The sequence below is a fragment of the Falco peregrinus genome, chromosome 7, assembly GCF_023634155.1.
Source record: "Falco peregrinus isolate bFalPer1 chromosome 7, bFalPer1.pri, whole genome shotgun sequence".
Classification (NCBI taxonomy): Eukaryota; Metazoa; Chordata; class Aves; order Falconiformes; family Falconidae; genus Falco; species Falco peregrinus.
In genome coordinates, this window is record NC_073727.1 from 27340037 (window position 1) to 27361532 (window position 21496).

General features: G+C 39.4%; 2 protein-coding genes across 6 annotated transcripts; one reads left to right on the forward strand and one right to left on the reverse strand.

Annotated features, from left to right (window-relative positions):
• Window positions 1–1317: 1317 nt before the first annotated feature.
• Window positions 1318–6223, forward strand: CCN6 (cellular communication network factor 6; the record flags this gene model as incomplete). Its single annotated transcript, XM_027796133.2, has 4 exons — window positions 1318–1627; window positions 2056–2298; window positions 4825–5018; window positions 5423–6223. Coding segments are annotated over 4 exons (1029 nt in total), but the record flags the coding sequence as incomplete, so codon positions are not given.
• Window positions 6224–6356: 133 nt separating this feature from the next.
• On the reverse strand, window positions 6357–21073 carry TUBE1 (tubulin epsilon 1). 5 transcript variants are annotated; one of them, XM_055810114.1, is made up of 12 exons: window positions 20885–21021; window positions 20733–20806; window positions 19292–19344; window positions 16588–16645; window positions 15912–16027; window positions 14777–14898; window positions 13286–13473; window positions 12281–12456; window positions 11375–11515; window positions 9637–9777; window positions 8602–8776; window positions 6357–7538 (listed from the first exon to the last, which is right to left on the reverse strand). In XM_055810114.1, the coding sequence occupies exons 1-12, from the start codon at window positions 20907–20909 to the stop codon at window positions 7380–7382; spliced, it is 1428 nt and encodes a 475-aa protein (XP_055666089.1). In that variant the 5' UTR covers window positions 20910–21021; the 3' UTR covers window positions 6357–7379. The 5 variants fall into 5 exon arrangements, with proteins under 5 accessions (XP_055666089.1, XP_055666092.1, XP_055666090.1 ...); XM_055810117.1 differs by lacking the exon at window positions 20885–21021 and adding an exon at window positions 17792–17901 and having other exon boundaries at window positions 20733–20807; XM_055810115.1 differs by lacking the exon at window positions 20885–21021 and adding an exon at window positions 19925–20094 and having other exon boundaries at window positions 20733–20802.
• Between the last annotated feature and the right edge of the window lie 423 nt (window positions 21074–21496).

Consider the following 21496-nt stretch of genomic DNA (forward strand, 5'->3'; position numbering starts at 1 on the left):
GCAGCCAGACGGCGCCTTCCTCAGCTTTCCCTTGACATCCCTGCTGGAGGTGGTGTCGACATCAGTAGAGTCCTGCAGTTTGTCAGAACAAAGAAACTGATAGGCAGGACCTCATATGCCCAGAAAAAAAACAGGCTACATACATTATTTTTTTTCTGCAAGCTCGATGGTGACACTGGTACCTGATGAGGGGCTGGATCTTGCCTTTCCCTCTTGCTCTGCAGACAATCTGAGCTGCTTGATGAGAGCCGCTCCCAAGACCCACATTGTACTAGTGGCCAAGTGCTGTGTGTGCCCCCATTTAACTATGGATCCAGTCATCCGTGATGAATAAATGTTTCACCATCTGCGTTTCTGTCGAATCAGCAACAGAAAAAGATTTAATGCTAAGATCTAAACTGCTATGTTTTAGATGTAATTCTTCAAAAAAGCAGATAGAATATAGCTATCTCAAATAGATCCTTTCATACTCTGCTGACTTAATCTTCCCCCATGCCTCCAAAAAATAAATCCATCAAGCATTACTTAGGACTTCCTTGTCTTAAGAAAAAAACAAACTAAAAAAAAAAAGGGGGGGGGGGCGGGGAATGGAAGAGAGGGGAAAAAAAAAAAGACATGAATTCTGACACAGAACGTGGAAAATGGTAAACACTGGCTAGGTCTTGACTTCCTACTGCTGATACAAATCTCTTTTATATGCCCTGTAAGCCCTGGATTCAATGAACTCATACAAATAGATACACTCTTAGAAAATGACCTATTAAACTTGGTGCAACTACTAGCCTCCCTTATTAGGATGCAATTTTTGCATCTAGCACAAGAGAATTTGTAAATACTATAATGCTCTTTCCCAAACAGCTACTCAAATTTTGGAGTAAAAATAACACTCAGAGGTTTACTATTTTAAAAGGCTTTTGCCATCAGAAGTAGCACACATGGAAATGGTTGGCTATCAGTGGGAGGAATCAAAAGTTAATTAACTTGATAGGAGGTTTGTGGGAAGGAATATTTAAACCAAATCCACCATCTACTTCAAAACACTTTTTCCCTACTTCAGCTCTACTACAGGTTTTGCTCTATTGAAGGCAAAGGAAAGACCAATGAATTCTGTTTCACAAAAGCAGGAGGCCAGGCTCGCTGGTGGAACATTTCAGTGCATGACAGTGACTGATGAAATTGGTCCACTGTCTCCTACCTAAACCTCACAGCCTCTCGCTTTTGGATCCTGTGAGATGAGAAATGTTAAGTGTCTTCATGGAATTTCACAGTTTTTTCCATCCCAACTTAATTTTGTGCTGTCCCACCTATGCATAATGCATTCAGTTCTCAAAATATCCCACTGTGTGTAAGTTTTTCCACAGCCCATCAGTCAAGCCTGGAGAAAAACCTTCAGAAACCAGTGAAGTCCACCAGCGCAAGGAGGTTTGTCACTGGCCATGCAGATGCCCACCTGTGCCAACCTGCAGCCCCGGGATAAGCTTGGTGAAGGATGGTTGTGGCTGCTGTAAGGTCTGTGCCAGGCAGTCAGGAGAGACCTGCAATGAAGCAGACATCTGTGATCCCCACAAAGGCCTCTACTGTGACTACTCAGAAGATGAGCCTAGGTACGAAACAGGCGTGTGTGCATGTAAGTTGGTCTTTCATGTTCTTTTCTTGAAATCCAGGAGGGTGGGAGCACAGAGGTGAAGGGTTTCAGAGGCAAACTGTTTGCTGGTGCTGCACAGCTCTGTGCTAGGCAACGTACCCTAACCCAGTCCTCTGACTGATCAGTTACAGAACCCGAGTAGGGCCGGGACTGTCTTTTAAACTTACCTGTGTATGCATTAGTGAAACCAGTTCATTGTGCACAAGCCTGTTATTTGCAGGTGTGTTGATGACTGATTTAAAGTTAGGCAGCTGTAGTTATCACTGGGCATAAATAAAAAACAAAAACCAAACTGTGCTTGGGAAGAACTTGAAGCTGTGGGTGCAGTAAAGGCTGGTCACATTTTAGCACTCTGTAAGCAGGAACCACGTGCTCCTCCTGTGTTAGTAACTGTTGTTTACCATTTGCAGATCTGGTAGCTGTAGGATGTGAGCTCAATGGAGTTTATTATCTTAATGGGCAGACCTTCCAACCTAACCCGCTTTATAAGTGCCTGTGTATCAGTGGTGCAATTGGATGTACACCTGTATTCACACCAAGATTAGCAGCAAGTCCCTGCACCAGGGCCACAGGCAGAAAGAAGCCCGGACAATCCATCTGTGGCTCAGGACAGCACAAGCAGCTTCAATCAACAAACTACAGACTGATGTCAGGTGTGCCTGGCTACACTGGTAAACTTTTCTGTACATGAGCCTTGCTGCATTTAGTGTCCCTGGCTCCGGCAGCCAGGCAGGCACCACACTGGCAATTTCTCAGTTCTTCCTGAAGGCCATTGCCAGGGTGACTGGTCTGTCCCAATTACTCCTCTTACTCGTAGGTCACAGACTCTTTTCTCTAAACCTAATGAGTATGAAAAGCCAAAAGCTTTTTGGCTCCTGTGACCAGGGAATTGGCCAAAGCTACCTTCAGCCCGTCTTTTGGAAGAGTTTACTGCTCATCAGATCAGACCTATTAGGCCTGTTCATGGACAGCCATTTCACAGCCCGGGAGCTGTCTCACTTTCTCCTGCTTTGTGGTGGTGGGGAGTCTTGGTTTTCACATACATATATTAACATGTTGCAGGCCTCTTCTTTCAATAGAAAGAAGAAAATGATAAAAATTGCCTTAGTGGCTTTTCTTATTACAACATTTCCCCCAATTCCTCCTCTATTCAGTCTGATCAAAAGCATATGCGAGCTTATCCATGCAGTTCTACCAGGGTCAGTTGAGATTCCCTTTAACCTCACTCTTGCTGTGTGCTGCTAACACTGCAATTCTCTTTTTGACTTTAAGGAAGCACCACTGGCAGAAGCAGCTATCCTGGCCCTTCCCTGGCCAGAGCTGCCTGCACTTGTGCTGTCTCCTTCCCTGTGTGTGTGCACAAGTTTCCATGATGAAACTCATCTTCCTTACAATTCATGTGGGTACCAGAAAGCTAAGCCATTTATTTAGTGGCAGATTGAACTGTAGGGAAAATTATGGCCTTAATCATCATAATGGATCAATAAAAAAACCCTAAAAAGATCAAAAAGCTTATCAGAAAATCTTTATAAAAGGCTGCTGGGTAAATAGGTAGATGCACTTAAATCAATCTGCAGATAGACCCACATAAGTCAATCTGCAGACAGACCCGCTTACAAAATCTGAAGTTCATTTCAGACAGCTTCTAAGACATTGGCAGTAGTCATGCAAGTTAGCAAAACCAAGAAAAGCAGCTTGTCTTTACTTCAAAATTATGATACAATACCTATAACTAGTATCAAAGCCGTTTTACAGAAATATGCTTAATACTGTGTATAAACATACACTCGGTAAGGCAAGACTTCAAATGAAGAAAGACTTCATTTCTAGAAAGCATTGCTAATCTGATCAAAGAGAGAACATAATGCATTGAAAACAATGGCAAACAAGCCATTAGACCCCATTACACACATGAATTGAGCTGGTGGGGAGCTGTATTTCAGCTATCTGGAGAATGGCATTAAGCCACTTACTTTGTAGCACTTCAGCAGGTCCAAAAACTGAAACCCAGCCTTCTGTAACTCCTTTTCTGACTGCAGCACTTCACAGAGTTTACTCAGAAATTTAAATCAATTGCACAGCATAACCTTGAGAAAAGCTGCACACTTGACTATTTGACTTGGTTCAGGGATCCAACAGCCTGTCCCTGTGGTGGCTGTGTATGCTGAAGGATGCTATTCTTCAGGTGACACAAACCCTCTCAAGCACCTTAAAATTTTTGTTTTGAAGTGAAGTCTTCCCCCTTCCCTTTACCAGTGTAGCAGGAATATCACGTCAACATGTGCATGAATTCCATGAATGGCTCAATGGGCCAACATCTATTTTGAAAAGTTTTTTCTGTTAGTGTGGATAAGAAGTGCTAAGTTTCATTTTACTGCTATTGCTTTGTTTTCTGGCTTTCCTTGTCAATTTGATTTACCCAATTCAGATACATAGGGATGTATGCACCTAGGTCATACTTTAAAAAAAAAAATGTACCAAGTATCAACAACCATTTAACTTCCCTTTATTTGTTGCAGATCTGTGACAAGCTTTTAATCTGCTTGCTGCAATGAGGTCTTTAAATTGCTGTCTACTTTCCAGGTATCCTTGCAATTCTGCCCATGCTCTTACCTAAATGCACAGATTCTATATAGTCAGTTTTTCTTGCAGAGTTTCACCATGAACTTTTCCACTGCAATTTTGTTTCTTTCTTTAAGTGTACTCCACCTAATCCAGCTTAACCCATGAGCGAAGGCTTTTCAGTGGTATCTAAAAGCGACTGGAGAATTCTATGCCTCTGTACAAAACCTGAAGACTTCACAGTATCTACAAAGAAAGCAACATTAGTGTTTTCAGAACCCCTTTTCAAGCTACGCTTGGCCTTCAATAATTTTCTTCCATTCTGAAGATTTCATAAAAATTCCACAAATAACTCTCTCCATGTAACATTTCCATCACATTAAACTGGAGGTTCATACAACACATGCAATTTCATAGTCCTTGCTATGACCTGAGTACCCAGTGTCAGTAAAATTTAACGGCAGCCCAGCCAGCTTTTGTGTGACTTCATTTATGCCTCGTTTTTAGATTTACCTAGAAAAGCACCTTCATGAATAGAAATCAAATGCTTATCCTTTTATTTTCAATTAATCCTTTTGGGGCTGTTCCACTGCATCAATCATATATTGTTCTCTCAGCTTACAGAAGCTTACCACTAGTTTTGAAGAAAAAGTGCCTAGTACAGGCAACTCCCTGGACACCCTGTTCCAGGACATGTGGCATAGGCATATCCAGCAGAGTGACCAATGAAAACAGAAAATGTGAAATGAAAAAAGAAAAGAGGTTATGCTTCATCCAGCCTTGTCTGACCAATATACTGAAGAAAATAAAGGTATTGTCTAATGTAAAATGACTTCCTAAAAGAAAATCAAAATATTGGAAGTAATGGAAAAATGGTGTGTTAGCAACTACTCATTTAAAATTACTTCTTGCTTTTTAAAAGGGTTTTAAAATAACTCTTCTCTGTTTTCTACCTTCAGTCTTCAGGTTTCTATAGTTAATGACTGGTGTGTAATTTCAAACAAAACAATATAATGTCCTGAAATATAAGTGCTGCTAGTGCTGTCCCGGTGCTCAGCTACTCAGAAAAGTATTTTCTATTTGTTGACTACTAAAGAAAAACAAGACAGCTTTCAGAAGGAGTAATTTGCAAGACATTTCCATGTTGCAGTTTTTCTTATGTGTTATGTTTTTAATGTGTAAAAACTCAGGGTTTTCTTTGTTTTTATATTCAAGATTCCAAAAGGAAAAACTTGTCAACCAACATTCCAGCTTCCTACAGCAGAGAAACTAGTTTTTTCTGGATGCTCAACTACTGAAAGCTATAAACTAACCTTCTGTGGGATGTGCTTGGACAAGAGGTGCTGCATACCTAATAAGTCCAGAATGATCACTGTACAGTTTGAGTGTCCCAATGAAGGCTTCTTTAAGTGGAAGATGATGTGGATAACATCATGCGTATGTCAGAAGATTTGCAGTGCTCCAGGAGACATATTTTCTGAACTCAAAGTTTTATGACAAGTTTGACACCATTGACTGTAACACACTAAGAGTGCAACAGCAAGTTCACACACTCAAGAGTTAGTGTAACCCCCTGCCACAGCAATGTTTATAGTGAAACTGCATATGCGAATAGTATTTTTTAAAATAGCACCTGGAAAATGCAAGTAAGAGCACATCTTTTTAAACATAATTGGTTTTATATGTGGAAATACATTCTTGAGAAGGATGTATATAACACTAGTATGTCAAAACAAGAACTTTTTGTAATTAAAAAGGTGCAGTAATATAGCTTCGAGCCCCACTGTAACAAGATGTTGCCCACAAAGACAATGTAAATTCATAGATGCTCTACCTATTAGAAAAAAACAAAATTACCCCGTAATACTTTATCGTTCTTGATTCTCAAATTAACATTTTCTACTATGCATCTGCAATAGCAGAGCACATCAATGCTGTTTCCAAGAGAAGTCAGTTTTAAGCCCAGATTGCTTTTTGCAGCAATCTTTCTCCAGAGTTGTGAATATAAACACCACACTTGCTAAGGTATAAATGAGTGGGCACCTGCAGATAACAGATGCAAAATTTCAAGGAAATTAGTATTTTTAGAATGTTTTCTTAAAAAAACCCCCAACAACCAACCACCAAAAAACCACCTGCTCTCAACAAATGTTATCACAATGTTTTATTGAATACTTCTGGACTTCAACATTGAAAACTGTGCTTACTTATATACCCACCCCAACCCTGCTAGAAGGACTTCAAGCTTTAAGAAATCATTGTATTGATTCATTCTGATTTTAACAGTTCAATAGTCTTGCAGTTTGAAGACAGCCAGGGCTGGCAAGATACTGGAAACAGCTGTATTCTATTTTGTAAAAGTTCTTACTGTAATATAAAAATATACTTACCCTGGTAATTATAATATTAAAACATTTATTTAACTTGCATTCTTGTAAGCATGTAAACTTTTTTTCTCTGAACAGTCATTATAACTTCATTATAAGTGTGTGTTTGGCTCAGAGGTATATTGTGTTATCTTATTATCTTGTGCAAGTCAGCATTCATAAATATGAATCATTAATATGTTAGTTAATACTCTAATACTTGAAACAATTTATTTTGCTGAATTTTCTGATACTGCCTATTTTCATACCAGCTCAGAAAACTCTAATATAGCTAAGTACAACATGGAAGCAAAAATATTAAAACTATGAACATTGCTTAAAGCATTTTGAAATTACTACTAACCTGCAAAGTTTAAGAAATTAGTTTCATTAGACTTGCTTTCATCTTTGAAAAAGACTATGTAGGCTTTTCTTTTCATAACTGCTTGTTAAAAACAAATCTAGCAATGATGATCCTTCTTGGAAGAAAAGTCTGCCTTTACTGTAAGCTGGAAGTCTGAGAGAAGAGCTACATTTTTGGCTGCTACAACCTCTTTTTCTTCTGTTTACAGCATATGGTATGTCAATGTATTCTACAGTTAGGAAGATTGCTCTTACTGATACCCACCATAATTAGGTGTCTTCAAATCTTTCTTACAGGCTGGGCCTGTCATTTAACATGACACCTCCCAGAGATGTTGTCCCAGTCTCACTTTGGAATTACAATAGCTGCAATTCATTCTGGTTAGCTAAAGTCATTGGATGCTTGGGGGAAATAAAAAATAAAAAAAATAGTTCTTCCTTCTTCAAACAGCTATCTTCAGTCTTGATGGATCTGTTCTAGGCCCACCTTTTGTGGCATCCAGTTCATTGTATTCTTCTATTAGGTCAGACAAAGACGACATGGCTTCAGAAAAACAGCTTTGCTCCATCCCATCTACATGCAGGTAATGATGAAGGTGAGCCTATGGCAATAAAAAAATTTCAGTGTTATCCTTTTTCTTGGCACCTAATTCCTTTGGCTCAGTAAGTACATTTAGTCTGCACTGAAAAGGGGAGTGCAAGCACCTTAGAAAGTAGATTTAAAGACTTATATCATGACATCCCTTGTTTAAATACTTGGTAACTTTATGACAAATCCCTGTTGAATCACAGTCAATATTACCGATTTCTTACACATGCATCTTTTCATATTCTGTCTTCTGGGGTACACCGGACCAAACTGTGTACTGGGTCTATGTGGCAAGGTTTTAGTAGCAGGGGGGAGCAGAGGGCTGCAGGGGTGGTTTTTATGAGAAGATACCAAGAGCTACCCCCGTATCAGACAGAGCCAGTTTGAGCTGGCTCCAATATGGACCTGCTGTTGGCCAAAGATGCAGGTAGTGCATCTGTGACAACATATTTAAGGAGTTGTAAGAAATGCTGCACAACAGTTGAGAGAAACAGCTCTGCAGACACCAAGATCAGCGAAGAAGGAGCAGGAGCAAAATCAAGCCTGGGAGGCAGGGTGTGAGGTGGGGTGAAGGTATTGTCAGTTTTGGTTTTATTTCTTGCTATCCTACTCTGCTATTAATTGGCAATAAAGTAAGTTAATACTCCCCAGGTCTGTTTTGCCCATGACAGTAAGTGGTGAGTGATCTTCCTGTTCTTATCTTGACCCATGAGCTTTTCATCATACTTTCTCCCCCTGTCCTGCTGAGAAAGGGAAGTGAGAGAACAGATTGGTGGGCACCAGGCAGCCAGCCAAAGTCAACCCACCACAAACCAGTATCTGTTAGATACTGCCTCATTGCTGAATAAAGTAGTATATTGCTTAGTAGGTACAGACGGGTTTATGTACTTGGTAGGTACGTAAAGGGGTTTATGCTTTTAAAGTGGTGGCTGTTGGAATGATTCCTTGATTGGTAACACAAATAATCTTGGGATGTTGATTTTAAACAGTCTGTTCGTTATACCAAGATTTGCTTCCCTATAATGCAAGATGCTAATGATAAGTGGCTACAGATGTTACAATGATCAGAGTTGTACCTTTTTCTTGTAGAGCTTCATAAATCTGTCTTTGAGTTCAATGAAAGTTGGTTTTACACAAGTATTGTTTGCTAAAGCCAGGAGGGAATGGGAATGGCCCACAGGAGGTACTGAACACAAACCGGTTTTCCAGCCCTCTTGATTCCAGGACACAAAATGCAGGGAAGGCTTCAACCTGTGATACAAATATTTGCTTACCTAAGGAATGTAAAGAACACAAAGCTTAAGTTTTCTTTGCTAACAGTCTGAGAAGGTTAACATTTAGGCTTTCAGAACCAAGCCATTTTAGACTTCAGACTAAATCACTATTTTAAATTTGAATTGCAAACACCAATTTTGTTCAGTTAATGAATCGGAATCAGTGTTTGAAAAGTCAAGTTACAAGCATCTATTTCTATAAAGGGGATGCGAGCGCTCTGAGGTTTAAGAGAGGGGCAGATTAATGCTGTGTGTGGGACAATCAATCTACCTGTAGTTTAGAAATAAGTAAAATGCTTTACAGACTCAGATTTTCCCTACACATCCCTGTCTAGCTGTAAACTGCATTCTGTATGCAAAGCTTGCCTGCCTTTCCTGTTATAACTATGTAGGTCAACAGTGTACAAGGTAGAAACAGGGCGCTAACAATACAGAGTTGTTAAAATAGGAATGATTCCCTATCTACATGAAAGTAACCATGGAAGTGAGGGGCCTTCTGTTCAGTAAAACCAAACTTCTACTACAGAACTTATTTGTCCAACATCCTTTACTGGCAGGAGACCTCTGGAAGATCAGGCTTTACTTTCTTTTGCATTTTTGAGAATGACAGGAGCAGCACAGAGACATATAGCCAACTCTCTTTATTTGGAAATCCAAGAATGCTGTGACTAACTCATTATGTAAATTAATTACATTTTCTTCTCTGAAATTAAGAAAAGTATTTCTGAGTAAACTGATTTGGTATTGAAATTCTTGAAACTAAAAGTGAGAGTGCCCTGGACAACTGACAACAGTTTCAATAACAAATCACATGACTACTTTGTGTGGTTTACAAACCTTTCAATATTTCTGCGAAGGTCTGAAACCTGCACATTTCCTCGAACAAGAAGTGCACAGGCAAGGTAGAGGCTATGCTTTGGATCTGCTTGAATTAGCTGATGATCTCTGCTAAAAGCATCTGAAAACATCTGATCCAACCTAGGTGAAAAGGAAAGAGTGATCTACTCTTACTAAAGCAAGCTAACAAAAGTTCTTCAGACTGCTCATCTTTACTGTTTAAAAGTTAATAAAATTCTGGAGGTAAAGGTACATTTTACCTGGGACCATGAATGACACGAAAAAGATTAAAACCTTTACATGTACATATCTTGGCATTAGAAGTTTTTAAAAAACACACCTGATCCATTTTTCCCCCTCTCTTCTCCCTCCTGTTACAAGCCATTGTTGAGTCTAGAGTCAGAGAAGTGGACAGGCTAAGAGACCTTCGTAATGGCCATTTTAGGTCAACGGTTAAAAACTAGTAAACTTACGTAAAAGGTTTTAACTACTTTAGATTCTGGTTATATGACAATTTTTGAGTGGACAATCTCACTGCTTATGAAGGACTTGATAAGGAATATTTAAGTGCGGCTGACCCTTACAGAACTGATTATCTGCCTGTTATGCTTCATTATTTAAAAGGATCAATGTATCATGGAACTTTATTAGTTTTGATAAATGATTTAGGAAAAGACAGACTATACATATTTGTCTACTTATTCTAATTTTATCAAGTACGACTGCTTTAAAAGATGACACTGCAGATCATGTTCTTTCTTTCTTCACCTCCTTAAGCAAGTTCCACTGTCCCGTGGGATATCAAAGATAGCGTCTTGAGGAGGTTTCTATGGACCCATAACATCCAAGCTATTCTTTCCACGTGTTTCAAACTCTCTGCATCTATCAACTCTATTATTTTTTTTTAGAAAAAAAATCACCCTTACCACAATCTGCCTATTAAAAAACCAAAGGAGACAAAAAATATTGTTGGTTCCACTTCATTCTGAAACATGATTGACTCTCCCCATAGTCTGCTACCTGCCCTCCAGCACTGTATTGTCTCCTCAGGGTATGGTTTCAAGAGATCCAACTGACTGTCACAACTTGCTATCACAGAAAAGCAGTGGTTCTTTGCCACTTTTCATACATCTATCACTTACCCATAGCTGCCTCTATCACTATCTGGACCTTTTGCTGATGGAACTTAATTTACTAAACCCAGTAAAATTTATTTTAACTGGTTATTTTTCTGCCACATCAGTGAGATAAATAATAATCTCACAAAATTTGACAAGTATCAGCTTATTGTTACAATAAGCTGTTGAATAGGCACACTGCATCTCCAGACTGAAGATGCCGTTACTTCCCAAGGAGTACTAATTAAACTAACAAGGAGGTTGGTTTAATTCCTAGTTTGTCTTTAGAGTTTTTTATGAGTCAGGTGCAAACTGTTACTCAAAAACTTGTGGTGCGGGTTATATCTACATAACACATTTTTCCAACAGAAACATTTCCCAGCAGAGATAACAAAAATAGATTTCAAGTTTACTAGCTCAGCTATTACAGAGAAAAAGGATAAAGGATGTTCCTGAAATTAGCAGGATGATGTGGCAGAAAAACGTGGCAGACTTAAGACTTTTAGAACTTCTACCCTTAGGTTTGCTAGAGAATGGATATTTTTTTGTAGTGAAAGCTATGAAGAATCAGAAATTAAGTTCAAATTTAAAGCTTCCACAATGTTTTTTTTTTCTCTTACCTTCTAGAAGGTACATTAACATCTGCCAATGTATACAGAGGAGTCAAGCTCGAAACCAAGTAATGAAGTCGAGGAAATGGAACTAAATTCATGCTGATTTCATTAAGATCCATGTTAAGGGAACCTTCAAACCTAGCAGAGCTGAAAAATTAACAAACTGTTACGAACTGTTATAAACTTATAAAATTACTTCTATAATGTAAACATTCATTAAAACTATTTTTCAATGGTTCTGTACAATAAAGCAGTAAACCACCACAGTGTTCAAAAACTGTTCATGTATAATTACTAAACTTCCATATTTGGCACCAACTGTGCTATATATCTTATTTACTTATACTTCTCATTATAGAACAATAAATCACCAAGAACAAGACCTTGTTTCCCAATTGCTGTCTTTCGCACTGTTTTTCAGTATGTGGGCATAGCTGCTGAATACCAGTTTTAATAAATAGGCTATAATAGAACACATGTGCCTTGGCATACCTGACAAGCTGCTTAAAAGAAAAGCAGGCCAATACTCCAGAAGTGTATTTCACCAGGAATTTCTTGCAGTAATAGACAGCTTAGGAGCAATAATGATCTGACAATACTTATAAAATAATACAGCTGGCCTAGAAAGACAATTCTCCCCAGGCTCCACTAATCATTAACGGAAGACAATATCCTCCTGCCTATAACCCTTTCTTACTTCATGTCCAAGACTATTTCATGGCTAGAGCAACACCAATGCAATCTGAATGCTTCCAAATACTTTAACATTTAGTAACTAATTCTTAAAACAAGGAGACTTGTATCAAATGGTAAACAATTCATATTCTTTGAATTGATGCAGGCCTGCATATTTGCAGAACATATTGCCTCCAGCAATACTACTTCTACAGAGGAATAAACTGTTAACTTTACCTTGTCAGGTTCAGCAGCAAGTTGGCTATGATATTATTCATTGCATCAAATGGCTTCTCTTGTACAGATTTTGCACTGCCTGCACTTGATGTTACCAAGCTGTTCTGCTTCACAGTTGACCCTAGCTTCCCAGAATTGATCATCTGATGAATTTTATTAACTATATCAAACAGAGACTATGAAAGGAGGAAAAAAAAAAGCATAAAAGTCTTGAACACAGAGCTTTCGAATTCAGTACCTCAATTTTTTATTTCGATTGATCTTAAAGAAAAGGCCAAGACATGGCACTACCAGTTCAAAGATTATACCTTTGATATACATGTAAGTCCAACATTTGACCAGTTCGGACTGACTTAAGTGTTTCTAAAAGTCTGTTCCTTGCATCACAAACATGTACACAGCTCGACTTAGTTGTTTTAATTTTTATTCAACTTTTAAAAATGCTCATTTTCTAAAATTAATTTTAAATTTTCATGATCCCTGTGAAACAAAAACGTTCTCCAAATATATTTCGCTTCCTCTTGCTTTTTCCATATGTAAACAGCAAGAGAGCCATCAAAGTTAGATTCAAATGAATCTAGTAGTCTGCATGGTCAGGTACGCCTACGATGCTCATATCGCTAATTGGTGAAGTCAAGTCTGCTGGAATTTAGCGTAGTTAGTCATTTCCCTTGCAGGACTGTACTCATACTATGCACAAATTGATTGCTGAGAGTGTAAGACACACAGCCTCAGTAAACAGGAACTTTAAACTGTTTACCTTGAAATGCACATGAAAAAAAATAAATCACTCCAGACTACTTTGAAGGTGCAGAACACCTTTTTAGCGATACCTATATTAATTTCAACAGTCTTCAAGTGACTTAGGAGTTCAATTACTACTTTAAGAACTGAAATTATGCTTTTAAAGACTTGGCACTCAAATCAATACACAGAAAGAAAAAACATTTCCTATGTGCAATCTGATAAAAAAGAAGTTGACAGAAATAGAGTATTATTTCTTACTTCATTCTCTATTGGTAGCACACAGTCTGCATGTTCATTAAGCTCCTTCATAGCCAGAACACTGTTATATGGAGAAGTAATAACATCATCTTCGCCAGAGGGATAAACTGAAGTAACAAATCTATATACTTCTGGGAATTCATCCTCAAGCAAATTTAGTACAAAAGTTCCAAGGCCAGATCCTGTCCCTAATTATGAATGAAGACAGAATGAGAAGATAAAAGGTCCCTCATGTTATCTTGAGCCTTAAGCCTCATATGTTGGAAACATACAATTTTTCAATTACGCATATTAATAAATATTTTCTGAAGCATTTGGCTGACTGTGGAGGCCACTCAGATGTAAATTCAGGCAGGAAGGTTTTTCCCAGACAGGAAAATAATTTAAGTGATAAAAATATTTCCCATAGTATGCCAAACAGGATGAAGTAAATCTCAAATTTCAGCAAACCAAAAAGCCCTATTATGTAACCAACATTTTTCTGACCTAGTATTCTTATTTCTGATTTTAAAATCTTTAATATGGGTTTTGAAATATTTGTTTAAAAACACTGAACTGCCCCTAACAATTATTTACTTTCCTTTTGAGGTTTCTTTATGAAGTTTTCTCATTCAACAGTCAAAACAGAGCAACCCCTTTCCTCCAGCACACATGCTTTTTTCCCTCATTAGCACTAAGCACATAGCACTGAGCTCAAATCAGAGAGCTGAACTGTGTTTTTTCCGTGTTGGAACCTAACATTCTCAGCAGCAAATTTCATCTATGAACAAGACAGCAATTTTCTGCAATAACAGAAACAGTTCTGCAGGGTCTCTCAAATTATGCAAATGGCCACAAAAAAGGCCCTTGGTAAAACTCTTGCTTCATATTTAGAACTATTTTCTGTGTCTTTTTTCCACATCACAACCAGTTATAATACATACTCCCCCCACATTTCTGGGGAAGGAAGGCTTAGTAGCAATACAAAAATGACAGAATTGTCACTGCAAGGGATTCTCCTTTCTGACTTATTAACAAAGTAGCTAGACTGGATTCAAGAGAATTTTGTGGAAGGAAAACAGAAAAAGTTTTTCTGAAGTTAAGAAACATTAGGTCTCCTTCAAAGCCTTTCAGAAAACTTTCCCCATGGTTAAAAACAACCTGATTACAACAACAATGTCAGTATTCTGAGGTCACTGTCCCTTCTTCTGATAATACCTCAGTGTTTTCTTGTCTTTGGTACCTGTCTTGATCCACCCATTGCCTCATATTTAAAATTTTAGCTGCATAGCTGCATTTTTGTTCTGGGTAGCACTTATGATTAGGGCTCCTCAGTGCTCTAACAAAATAATAAGTAATTACAGGTCCACTTCATTGGACTGTGTAAAATTATTTTTTCTGAATAATATAGATTATTACACTGATCTTTTCAAGATCCAGGGTTGTGTTGGTTTTTCTTTTTTCCCCACATGTGGCTGCTGCAATCATACTAACCATGAAAAAATTACTTACCACCTCCCATAGAATGAATTATAAAAAAACACTGTAGACAGTCACAATGTTCTGCGTTTTTCCTTAGCTTTTCCACAATGTCATCCCGGTATTGACAGCCATATACCTTATGACCTACAGCCCTGAGGACATGAAAAGTACTTTTAAAAGAAATCCAACAATCAATCTTTCATTATTTTTTTTTAGACCCCCTATTTAACATTTTAAAGCTCAGAGTCCAGAGCTGCATGCAACACCTAATTTGTGAGAGTTGCTAAGCTGTGACTACATCATGTGAACATGGGAGTCAGGACATAGTTTTAATTTTGAGGATGTTAATTTTGAGGCTGAACATTAAGTTCACAGCTTTGGCATGTGCACTGTTATTTTGTACTGATAAGGAAATAAACTTCCACATTGGATAATCAAATTGTAATTATGAAATGAAAGTTATACACTCCTTAACAATAACGAACTGCCTATGTAATACATGTACTGACCTTCCTTTGGATACATGAGTCAGTTGCTACCAGTAATAAAAAAACCCAAACCCCGAAGAGCTCATTTTCTACATACATGCCTGCTTGATGGTGAAGTTACAGGATACTTTATTCCCCACATTGCACGCTTTTGGTACATTTGCTGATGATTTGCTTTCCAGTCTGTAGTGCACTGAGCATTATTAGAGTCGCATTAAGGTCTCAGTGAAAATTTGGAACTTGTGACGTTAATCGATCTTTCTCTGAATTTCTTTTTTTGGTAATGTAGTTTATATGCACAAAGCCTGACTCTGCGGTGCTTAGAAATCAGAACTGCATTTGTTCATCTATCTCATCTCCACACTAGTTGTACAGTTGCAAACTAGATTATAGCTTCAACTGAGCAATGGAAGCAGCTGAACACAAAAAAACCCCAAAACTAAACCCACCAAATAATAATAGGAAGAAGAAAACAAACAAAATGATACATCAGCAGAATTATCCTTCTGTAAAAGGCTTTTCAAAGCCCTTCTCCAAGCAACAGTGACTCTAAAGTTTACTGGTAATATGCTGCAGCTCCCCAGGTGCAGAATGAACAAGAAAGCTACTGTTACCATTTCCCTTTTTAAATGCCATCTAATTAGTTGCTATGAAATGGTTTCTGAAGAGGTTCTCACCAGTTGTTTCCTGAACCAGAAACATCTGTGATAAGCTGCTTGCTATCAAACACATCCCTCAATGGTCCCTGCAGAATTTCATTTACCACACCCTCCTCCATGTCAATCAACAGTGCCTTTGAGACAGGAAAGAATAAATATTCAGTCAGTAAGCAAACTACCCTTCGAAGTAATCACCACAAAGAAATATAAAATTATTTACAATATAAAAGCGGTGTTGATTTTACTGTGGTCCAGAGAAAAAAAAAGTTTTAAATAACTAGGAGACCAACTAGATTCACCTTGTCTGATTTGCTAGAAGTCAACAGGACAGCATTTCAGACAACGCAATTTTGTTAAAATTTTATAGTATTTTGCCCCAATACTTAGGGATAAAGAATAATTTTAAATTATAAATTTTAATAAATATAAAATCAATGAAACCCAGTCTTTAGAAGATATAAACAAAAACTTAGTTGGTAATATCTGCAATCATTTTATTAAAGTTATAATTTGAATTACCCAACAAGACTGGCAAACTGCATTACTCCATTGAACCATAGAAGTTACTATTAGAAATCATAATATTCAAAGTAGTATTAAAAACATATGCAATTATAAGGACCTTATGAAAATTCCCATACAGTTGGACATAAATACGCAGTGTAAAACGAGTGACCTTTATAGATTGCCTTACTCGTGCTTTTAAAGAGCAGATTTTTCCTTTGTAAATATCAGGACCATCACCACCACTTCTGGGGAAAAAAAAATAATCCAAGCTCAGAATCATAACTGAAAATAAGGCAATATATATTAGAATAATATTCCTTCCTTAATCCTTCGTGTTCAGAGGCCTGTTACAATATAAACAAACAGAAACACAGTGAATCTGCTGCTAAGAAAGACTTTGTAATTCCCTAAAAGTAATTCAGTTACAGGACACGATCTCAAACAGATCACGCAGATCAGTACCTAAGCGGTACTTCAAAAAGCTGAAAAGATAAGCAATGGAAGTTTACTCTCAGATACAGCCTCTGCTCTGTGGTAATTCTACAAGCACTGCCAAAACTTGAAACAATTTTTTATCTAGCACATGGTATGTGTATCTGCATCATATAACGGAACACAGCGCACCAAGTAGCACCACTACCTTTCCAGCAGGGGTAGTACAGTACTGTGCTGCTGCTCAAGGTATGAAAGCTGTGTAACTGCACTAGCATAGCACTGTGCTTGACTTACTTTGCTATTAAGATTTACCAGCTCAGAAATCAAGCTGGGCTATGTTAATAGCTTTAATTTTCTTTTTTTTTTCCGGAACTGGTTGTACTGATCAAGCTAGGGGACTATGCACTGTGTACAATCACATTTTTTCCACAATGAATGCTGGTGCTTCTGCAATCAAAGGATGAGATACTCCGATCTGGCCAAACTATATTCAACATGGGGAAAAAGGCAAGGATATTGGAAAACAGATCTAATTTTCCTCTCAGTTTACCTAATTTGGGGGCTGGTCAAGCCTAAATTTAAAGTATCTCAGACTATTCTACATTCAGCCACAACAGTATTCCAAAAAACATCAGCTGAAATTCACTACAGCACCAAAGATTCTGATCACGCTTAATCCCATCAGGAACACAAGGGGAAGCGAGTACAGGGCTGCACTGGATTCCTCCAGGATCCTCCACCCCCTCACTCAAAGCAGCTCTCCAGACACCTCTCATTAGCTGAGCAGCTCAGAGCAATCTCCAGTAATCATGCGATTCCCCTAGCCTACACAACTCCCTATATGACTCCACTACAGCACCAGTAAGTAAATCCAGCTATAGAAGTTCCATTTCTCTTCAAGGTCTAAAAAACTCAAAGAGGAAGAAACTCCCAAAACCAACACTTTTTTCTCTTACTATTGTCTTTGTGGTCTTTCATGCCAGCCCATACTTCCAATCACTTTGACTCAATTGCTGAAAAAAATCCTCACGTTTCCTAGAATCCTCTAGGCTTAAGGCATGCATGTCTGCACATAACACCATACATATGCATATTTTCAATATTACATAGCTTAATCATTACCATAAGAGAAGAAAAATCTGTGTGGTTCTGCCAGGGTGTTGTTCATAGCTATTTCTGACAGAATAACCCATCCGGATTAATTAGTTTGAACAGTGATACGGCATAGCATAGAAGACTGAAGTTTGTTATTTTTATGACATAGGGGTTTATGTTTGCAACAACCTGGGGTGTGAACTATTTTTTTCTGATAAAACTAAAACAAAGCCCATAATAATAACAAAAGGACAAAACCTCACAGCCCAAGTAACAGAGTTTGAAACAACTCATCCCTAAGTAAACTATGGTTCAAGGCTACAGTTAAAAGTGTGAACTGTTTCAACAGAAAAATTAACAACTCCTGGAAAAGACAAGATTTGAATAATCATTCTTCTGTTTCACAGGTAGGGGAAGCTTCCTCAAAACTTATCTCACTCGGTACTGTAGAGGTCCTTCCTCTTTACAGAGAGAAAACAGACGTTTCTATTGCAGCCAACCTGTCAATTACAAATTTGAGGGTTTCATCTGGCATATACAGAAACATAGACACTGTTCACAACCAAATTTTCTTAGGTAAAAAAAAAAAAAGACAGATATTCTAGGAAATGCCGCGAGGAATAGCAATGATAAACTCCCACACATTACATGTTCTTTCAAAGAGGTAAAGTTTAAGACAAAACAGTATTTCAATGTCACTTTATTTAAAATTGCATGCTGTACTGCAGCCTTGCCATATGATGAAAGGAAACAGAGGCCAGTTAAATGTTTTTTTAATTAATTAAAATGCAACAGCAATATCCAAGTGCACAACTGTTTCATTCTCGCAAACTGGAAGGATTTTTGTAATTGGGTAGATAAGAGATGACCAAATGCTTTTAAAAGTATGAATTGGTTAACTTCAAAACAGAAAAATCACAGCCACCACTCTTTGTGTGACAAACCAGTCAGATAAAAGGGATTTAAAAACTGACATGACCTTTCCGCACTACCTTATACGCAATTCCTCTTACAAGTCTTTAAGAAATGCTGCTAAATTGGTATTCAGAGGGCTTGCAGTCAGGTCATTGTTCATAACAGCAAAAGCTATCAGATCCTGACTGTCTATTTTTGGGACAGAAGGAAAACAAATCTAAACACTTCCAACACCTGTAACTACTGAACTAAGTATAGTTAAAATGGAAAGGTAAAGATAGTGTTTTGCAAAAACAAAAAAGCAAAATCTTTCTCTACCACAAACTAAATATGACCTGAAACAACAACACTAAAAAAACCCCCAAAAAAACAACCCTGTAACTTAGGTTAAGATATTAGAATTAATACTACATTAAACTCATGAGCTGCTTGATAAGAAGACTTACCTTGTATCTATGTTCCTAAAAAAACTGCTTAATGCTTCATCATAAATTCCTTTCTAAAAGGAAACAACACGACATAAGATGATGTGTAACATCAGAAATTCTCAGTGCTCTTTCACAGAATAATTTAAATTGGAAGGGACCTCTGAAGGTTACCTGTCAAACCTCCCCACCCAAAACAGAATGAATGTCTATGTTGAATCCAGCTAGCTCTAGTCAGCTGTAAAAAGAACATTTCATTGAAGCACTGGCTTAATATTAAAAACTGATAGGAGGATGTAACTAGGAGATTAATTTTTCAGCACAAGATTAAACAAGTACTCTTCCTTAATTTCCAAAGATTTAGGATTTTATTGAAGATCCCAATGAAATTATTAAATTGAATAGCTGCTGTTTTGCTGACTCAGCTTATCACTGATACAACACCCAGTTCATCATGGGCTCCATGCCCATGATACCAATGTCTATGAAGTTCTGTGGAAAGGAAAGCACATCACATTGTATCAGTGATTCCTAAACTCCCTGCTGAGGGGTGGCATGGAAATTACTTACACACACACCCCTTCCCCCACCATAAAGCTAAAGAGACCTGGCAAGTTTAAATACTTAAACATTATTACTTTACAGACTGCTTACCATACTCCTAAAGACCTGATGAAAGAGAATTTGAAAGTCACTGTTCTCTGCAAAACTAAACCCAAGAGACTCTCCATACACATATGAACTTCATCCATTGCCTTCTTACAGCTGCTTCAACAGAAGGTGCCGAGGACTGCTCATCATTATATGTTAACATACAGCATTCACTAGGAAATAGCATTTTTACAGTCACGGCAAGAAGAGTGCGTTTTTGTTCAGGGTAGTCAGCACAACTGGACAGAAAGTCCCTGCAGGACATGCACTAAAAAGGTGGGCTTCAGCGGGCTGCTCTTCTGCTTTACCACCAGCTGCAAGGAACCTGCCCTGAGCAACCCTCTATTTTTCACTAACGGCCTTAAACCTGGTAACACCTGCCCATAGGGAGACACCCGGGGCTTTTCAAGGTGGAAAGGCCAGCCCAGGGGTCGCCAAGCTTTTTAACCAGGGGGCTGGCGCGGATGCAGTGGCAGGCAGTCATCTGCGGCTGCTTGGTGTCCCCCCAACCCCCGGCAGGGGGGTCTGTAAGTACCGGGGGCCGGATTGAGGACCCTGGGGGCCGTATCCGGCCCGCGGGCCGTAGTTTGAGGGCCCCTGGGCTAGAGAAAGCTGATGTGAATCAGAGACGGAAGAGTTAAAGCAGCATAAAAACCTGGGGATAGTTTTGTCCACGAGGAAGTGGATTTAGTTTAATCAAATAAATGCAGCGCTTTGCAATCACTGCAAGGAACCTGGAAGGCTGCGAGGCCCACCGCGGCCGCCCCCAGCGGCCCGCACCGGCCGGGTGAGGGGCGGGCGGCGCCGTTACCTTGTTGACGGCGGCGTGCTCCCGCAGCGCCAGGTCCCAGAAGCGGCAGCCCACCTGGTTCCCGCACTGGCCCACTACAAAGGGGAGAGACACGGGTCAGGCGCGGAGAGGGGGAGGCGGGGGGGGGGACTCTGGGCGCCGCGGCCCCTTACCCTGCACCACCACCGACTGGGCCATGGCGCGGCGGCTGCCGCCTCTTTCGAACGCGGCGCCCGGAAGCCGCGCTCTGCCACCCGTCGCGGCGGAGGGGGGCGTTGCGGCGGGAGGGTTCTTCCAACGGCGCGGCCTCCTCGCCCCCACCTTTCTCCTGCGGTGGAACGTCCCATCCGTCGGCTTAGCTGCGGGCGCTCGCCGCCTACTCGTCGCGAGTGGAACGTTCCATTAGAAGGCGGGGGTGTATGTGTGAGGCAGTCCCTCGCGTGTGGGCTCGCCTGAGGCGACCGCCAGTCCCAGAGAGCAGCGTTCGGGTGTCGGTCCTGATGGCTGCGATTGCGCCTGTAAGATTCGGGGCTTGGTGGGAGAGTAAATGTGCGCTGAGAGGAGCCGAGGGAGTAGTAAAGTGCCCGTGCCCGTTCGGCAGCGCGGGAACGGTGACCGTGGTGAGGTGCTCAGAAATCCAGTGTCGCCTGAGGGTGCGTGCACCTGCCGGGGGCTGCAGGGCCTCTGCTAAAGCCCAACTACGGGAGGCATGGCGAAGACCTGAAATTAAGTCTTTCTATGGGAGAATAGAAACGTTTCGGTGTAGTACTGTCCGTTACCATTTA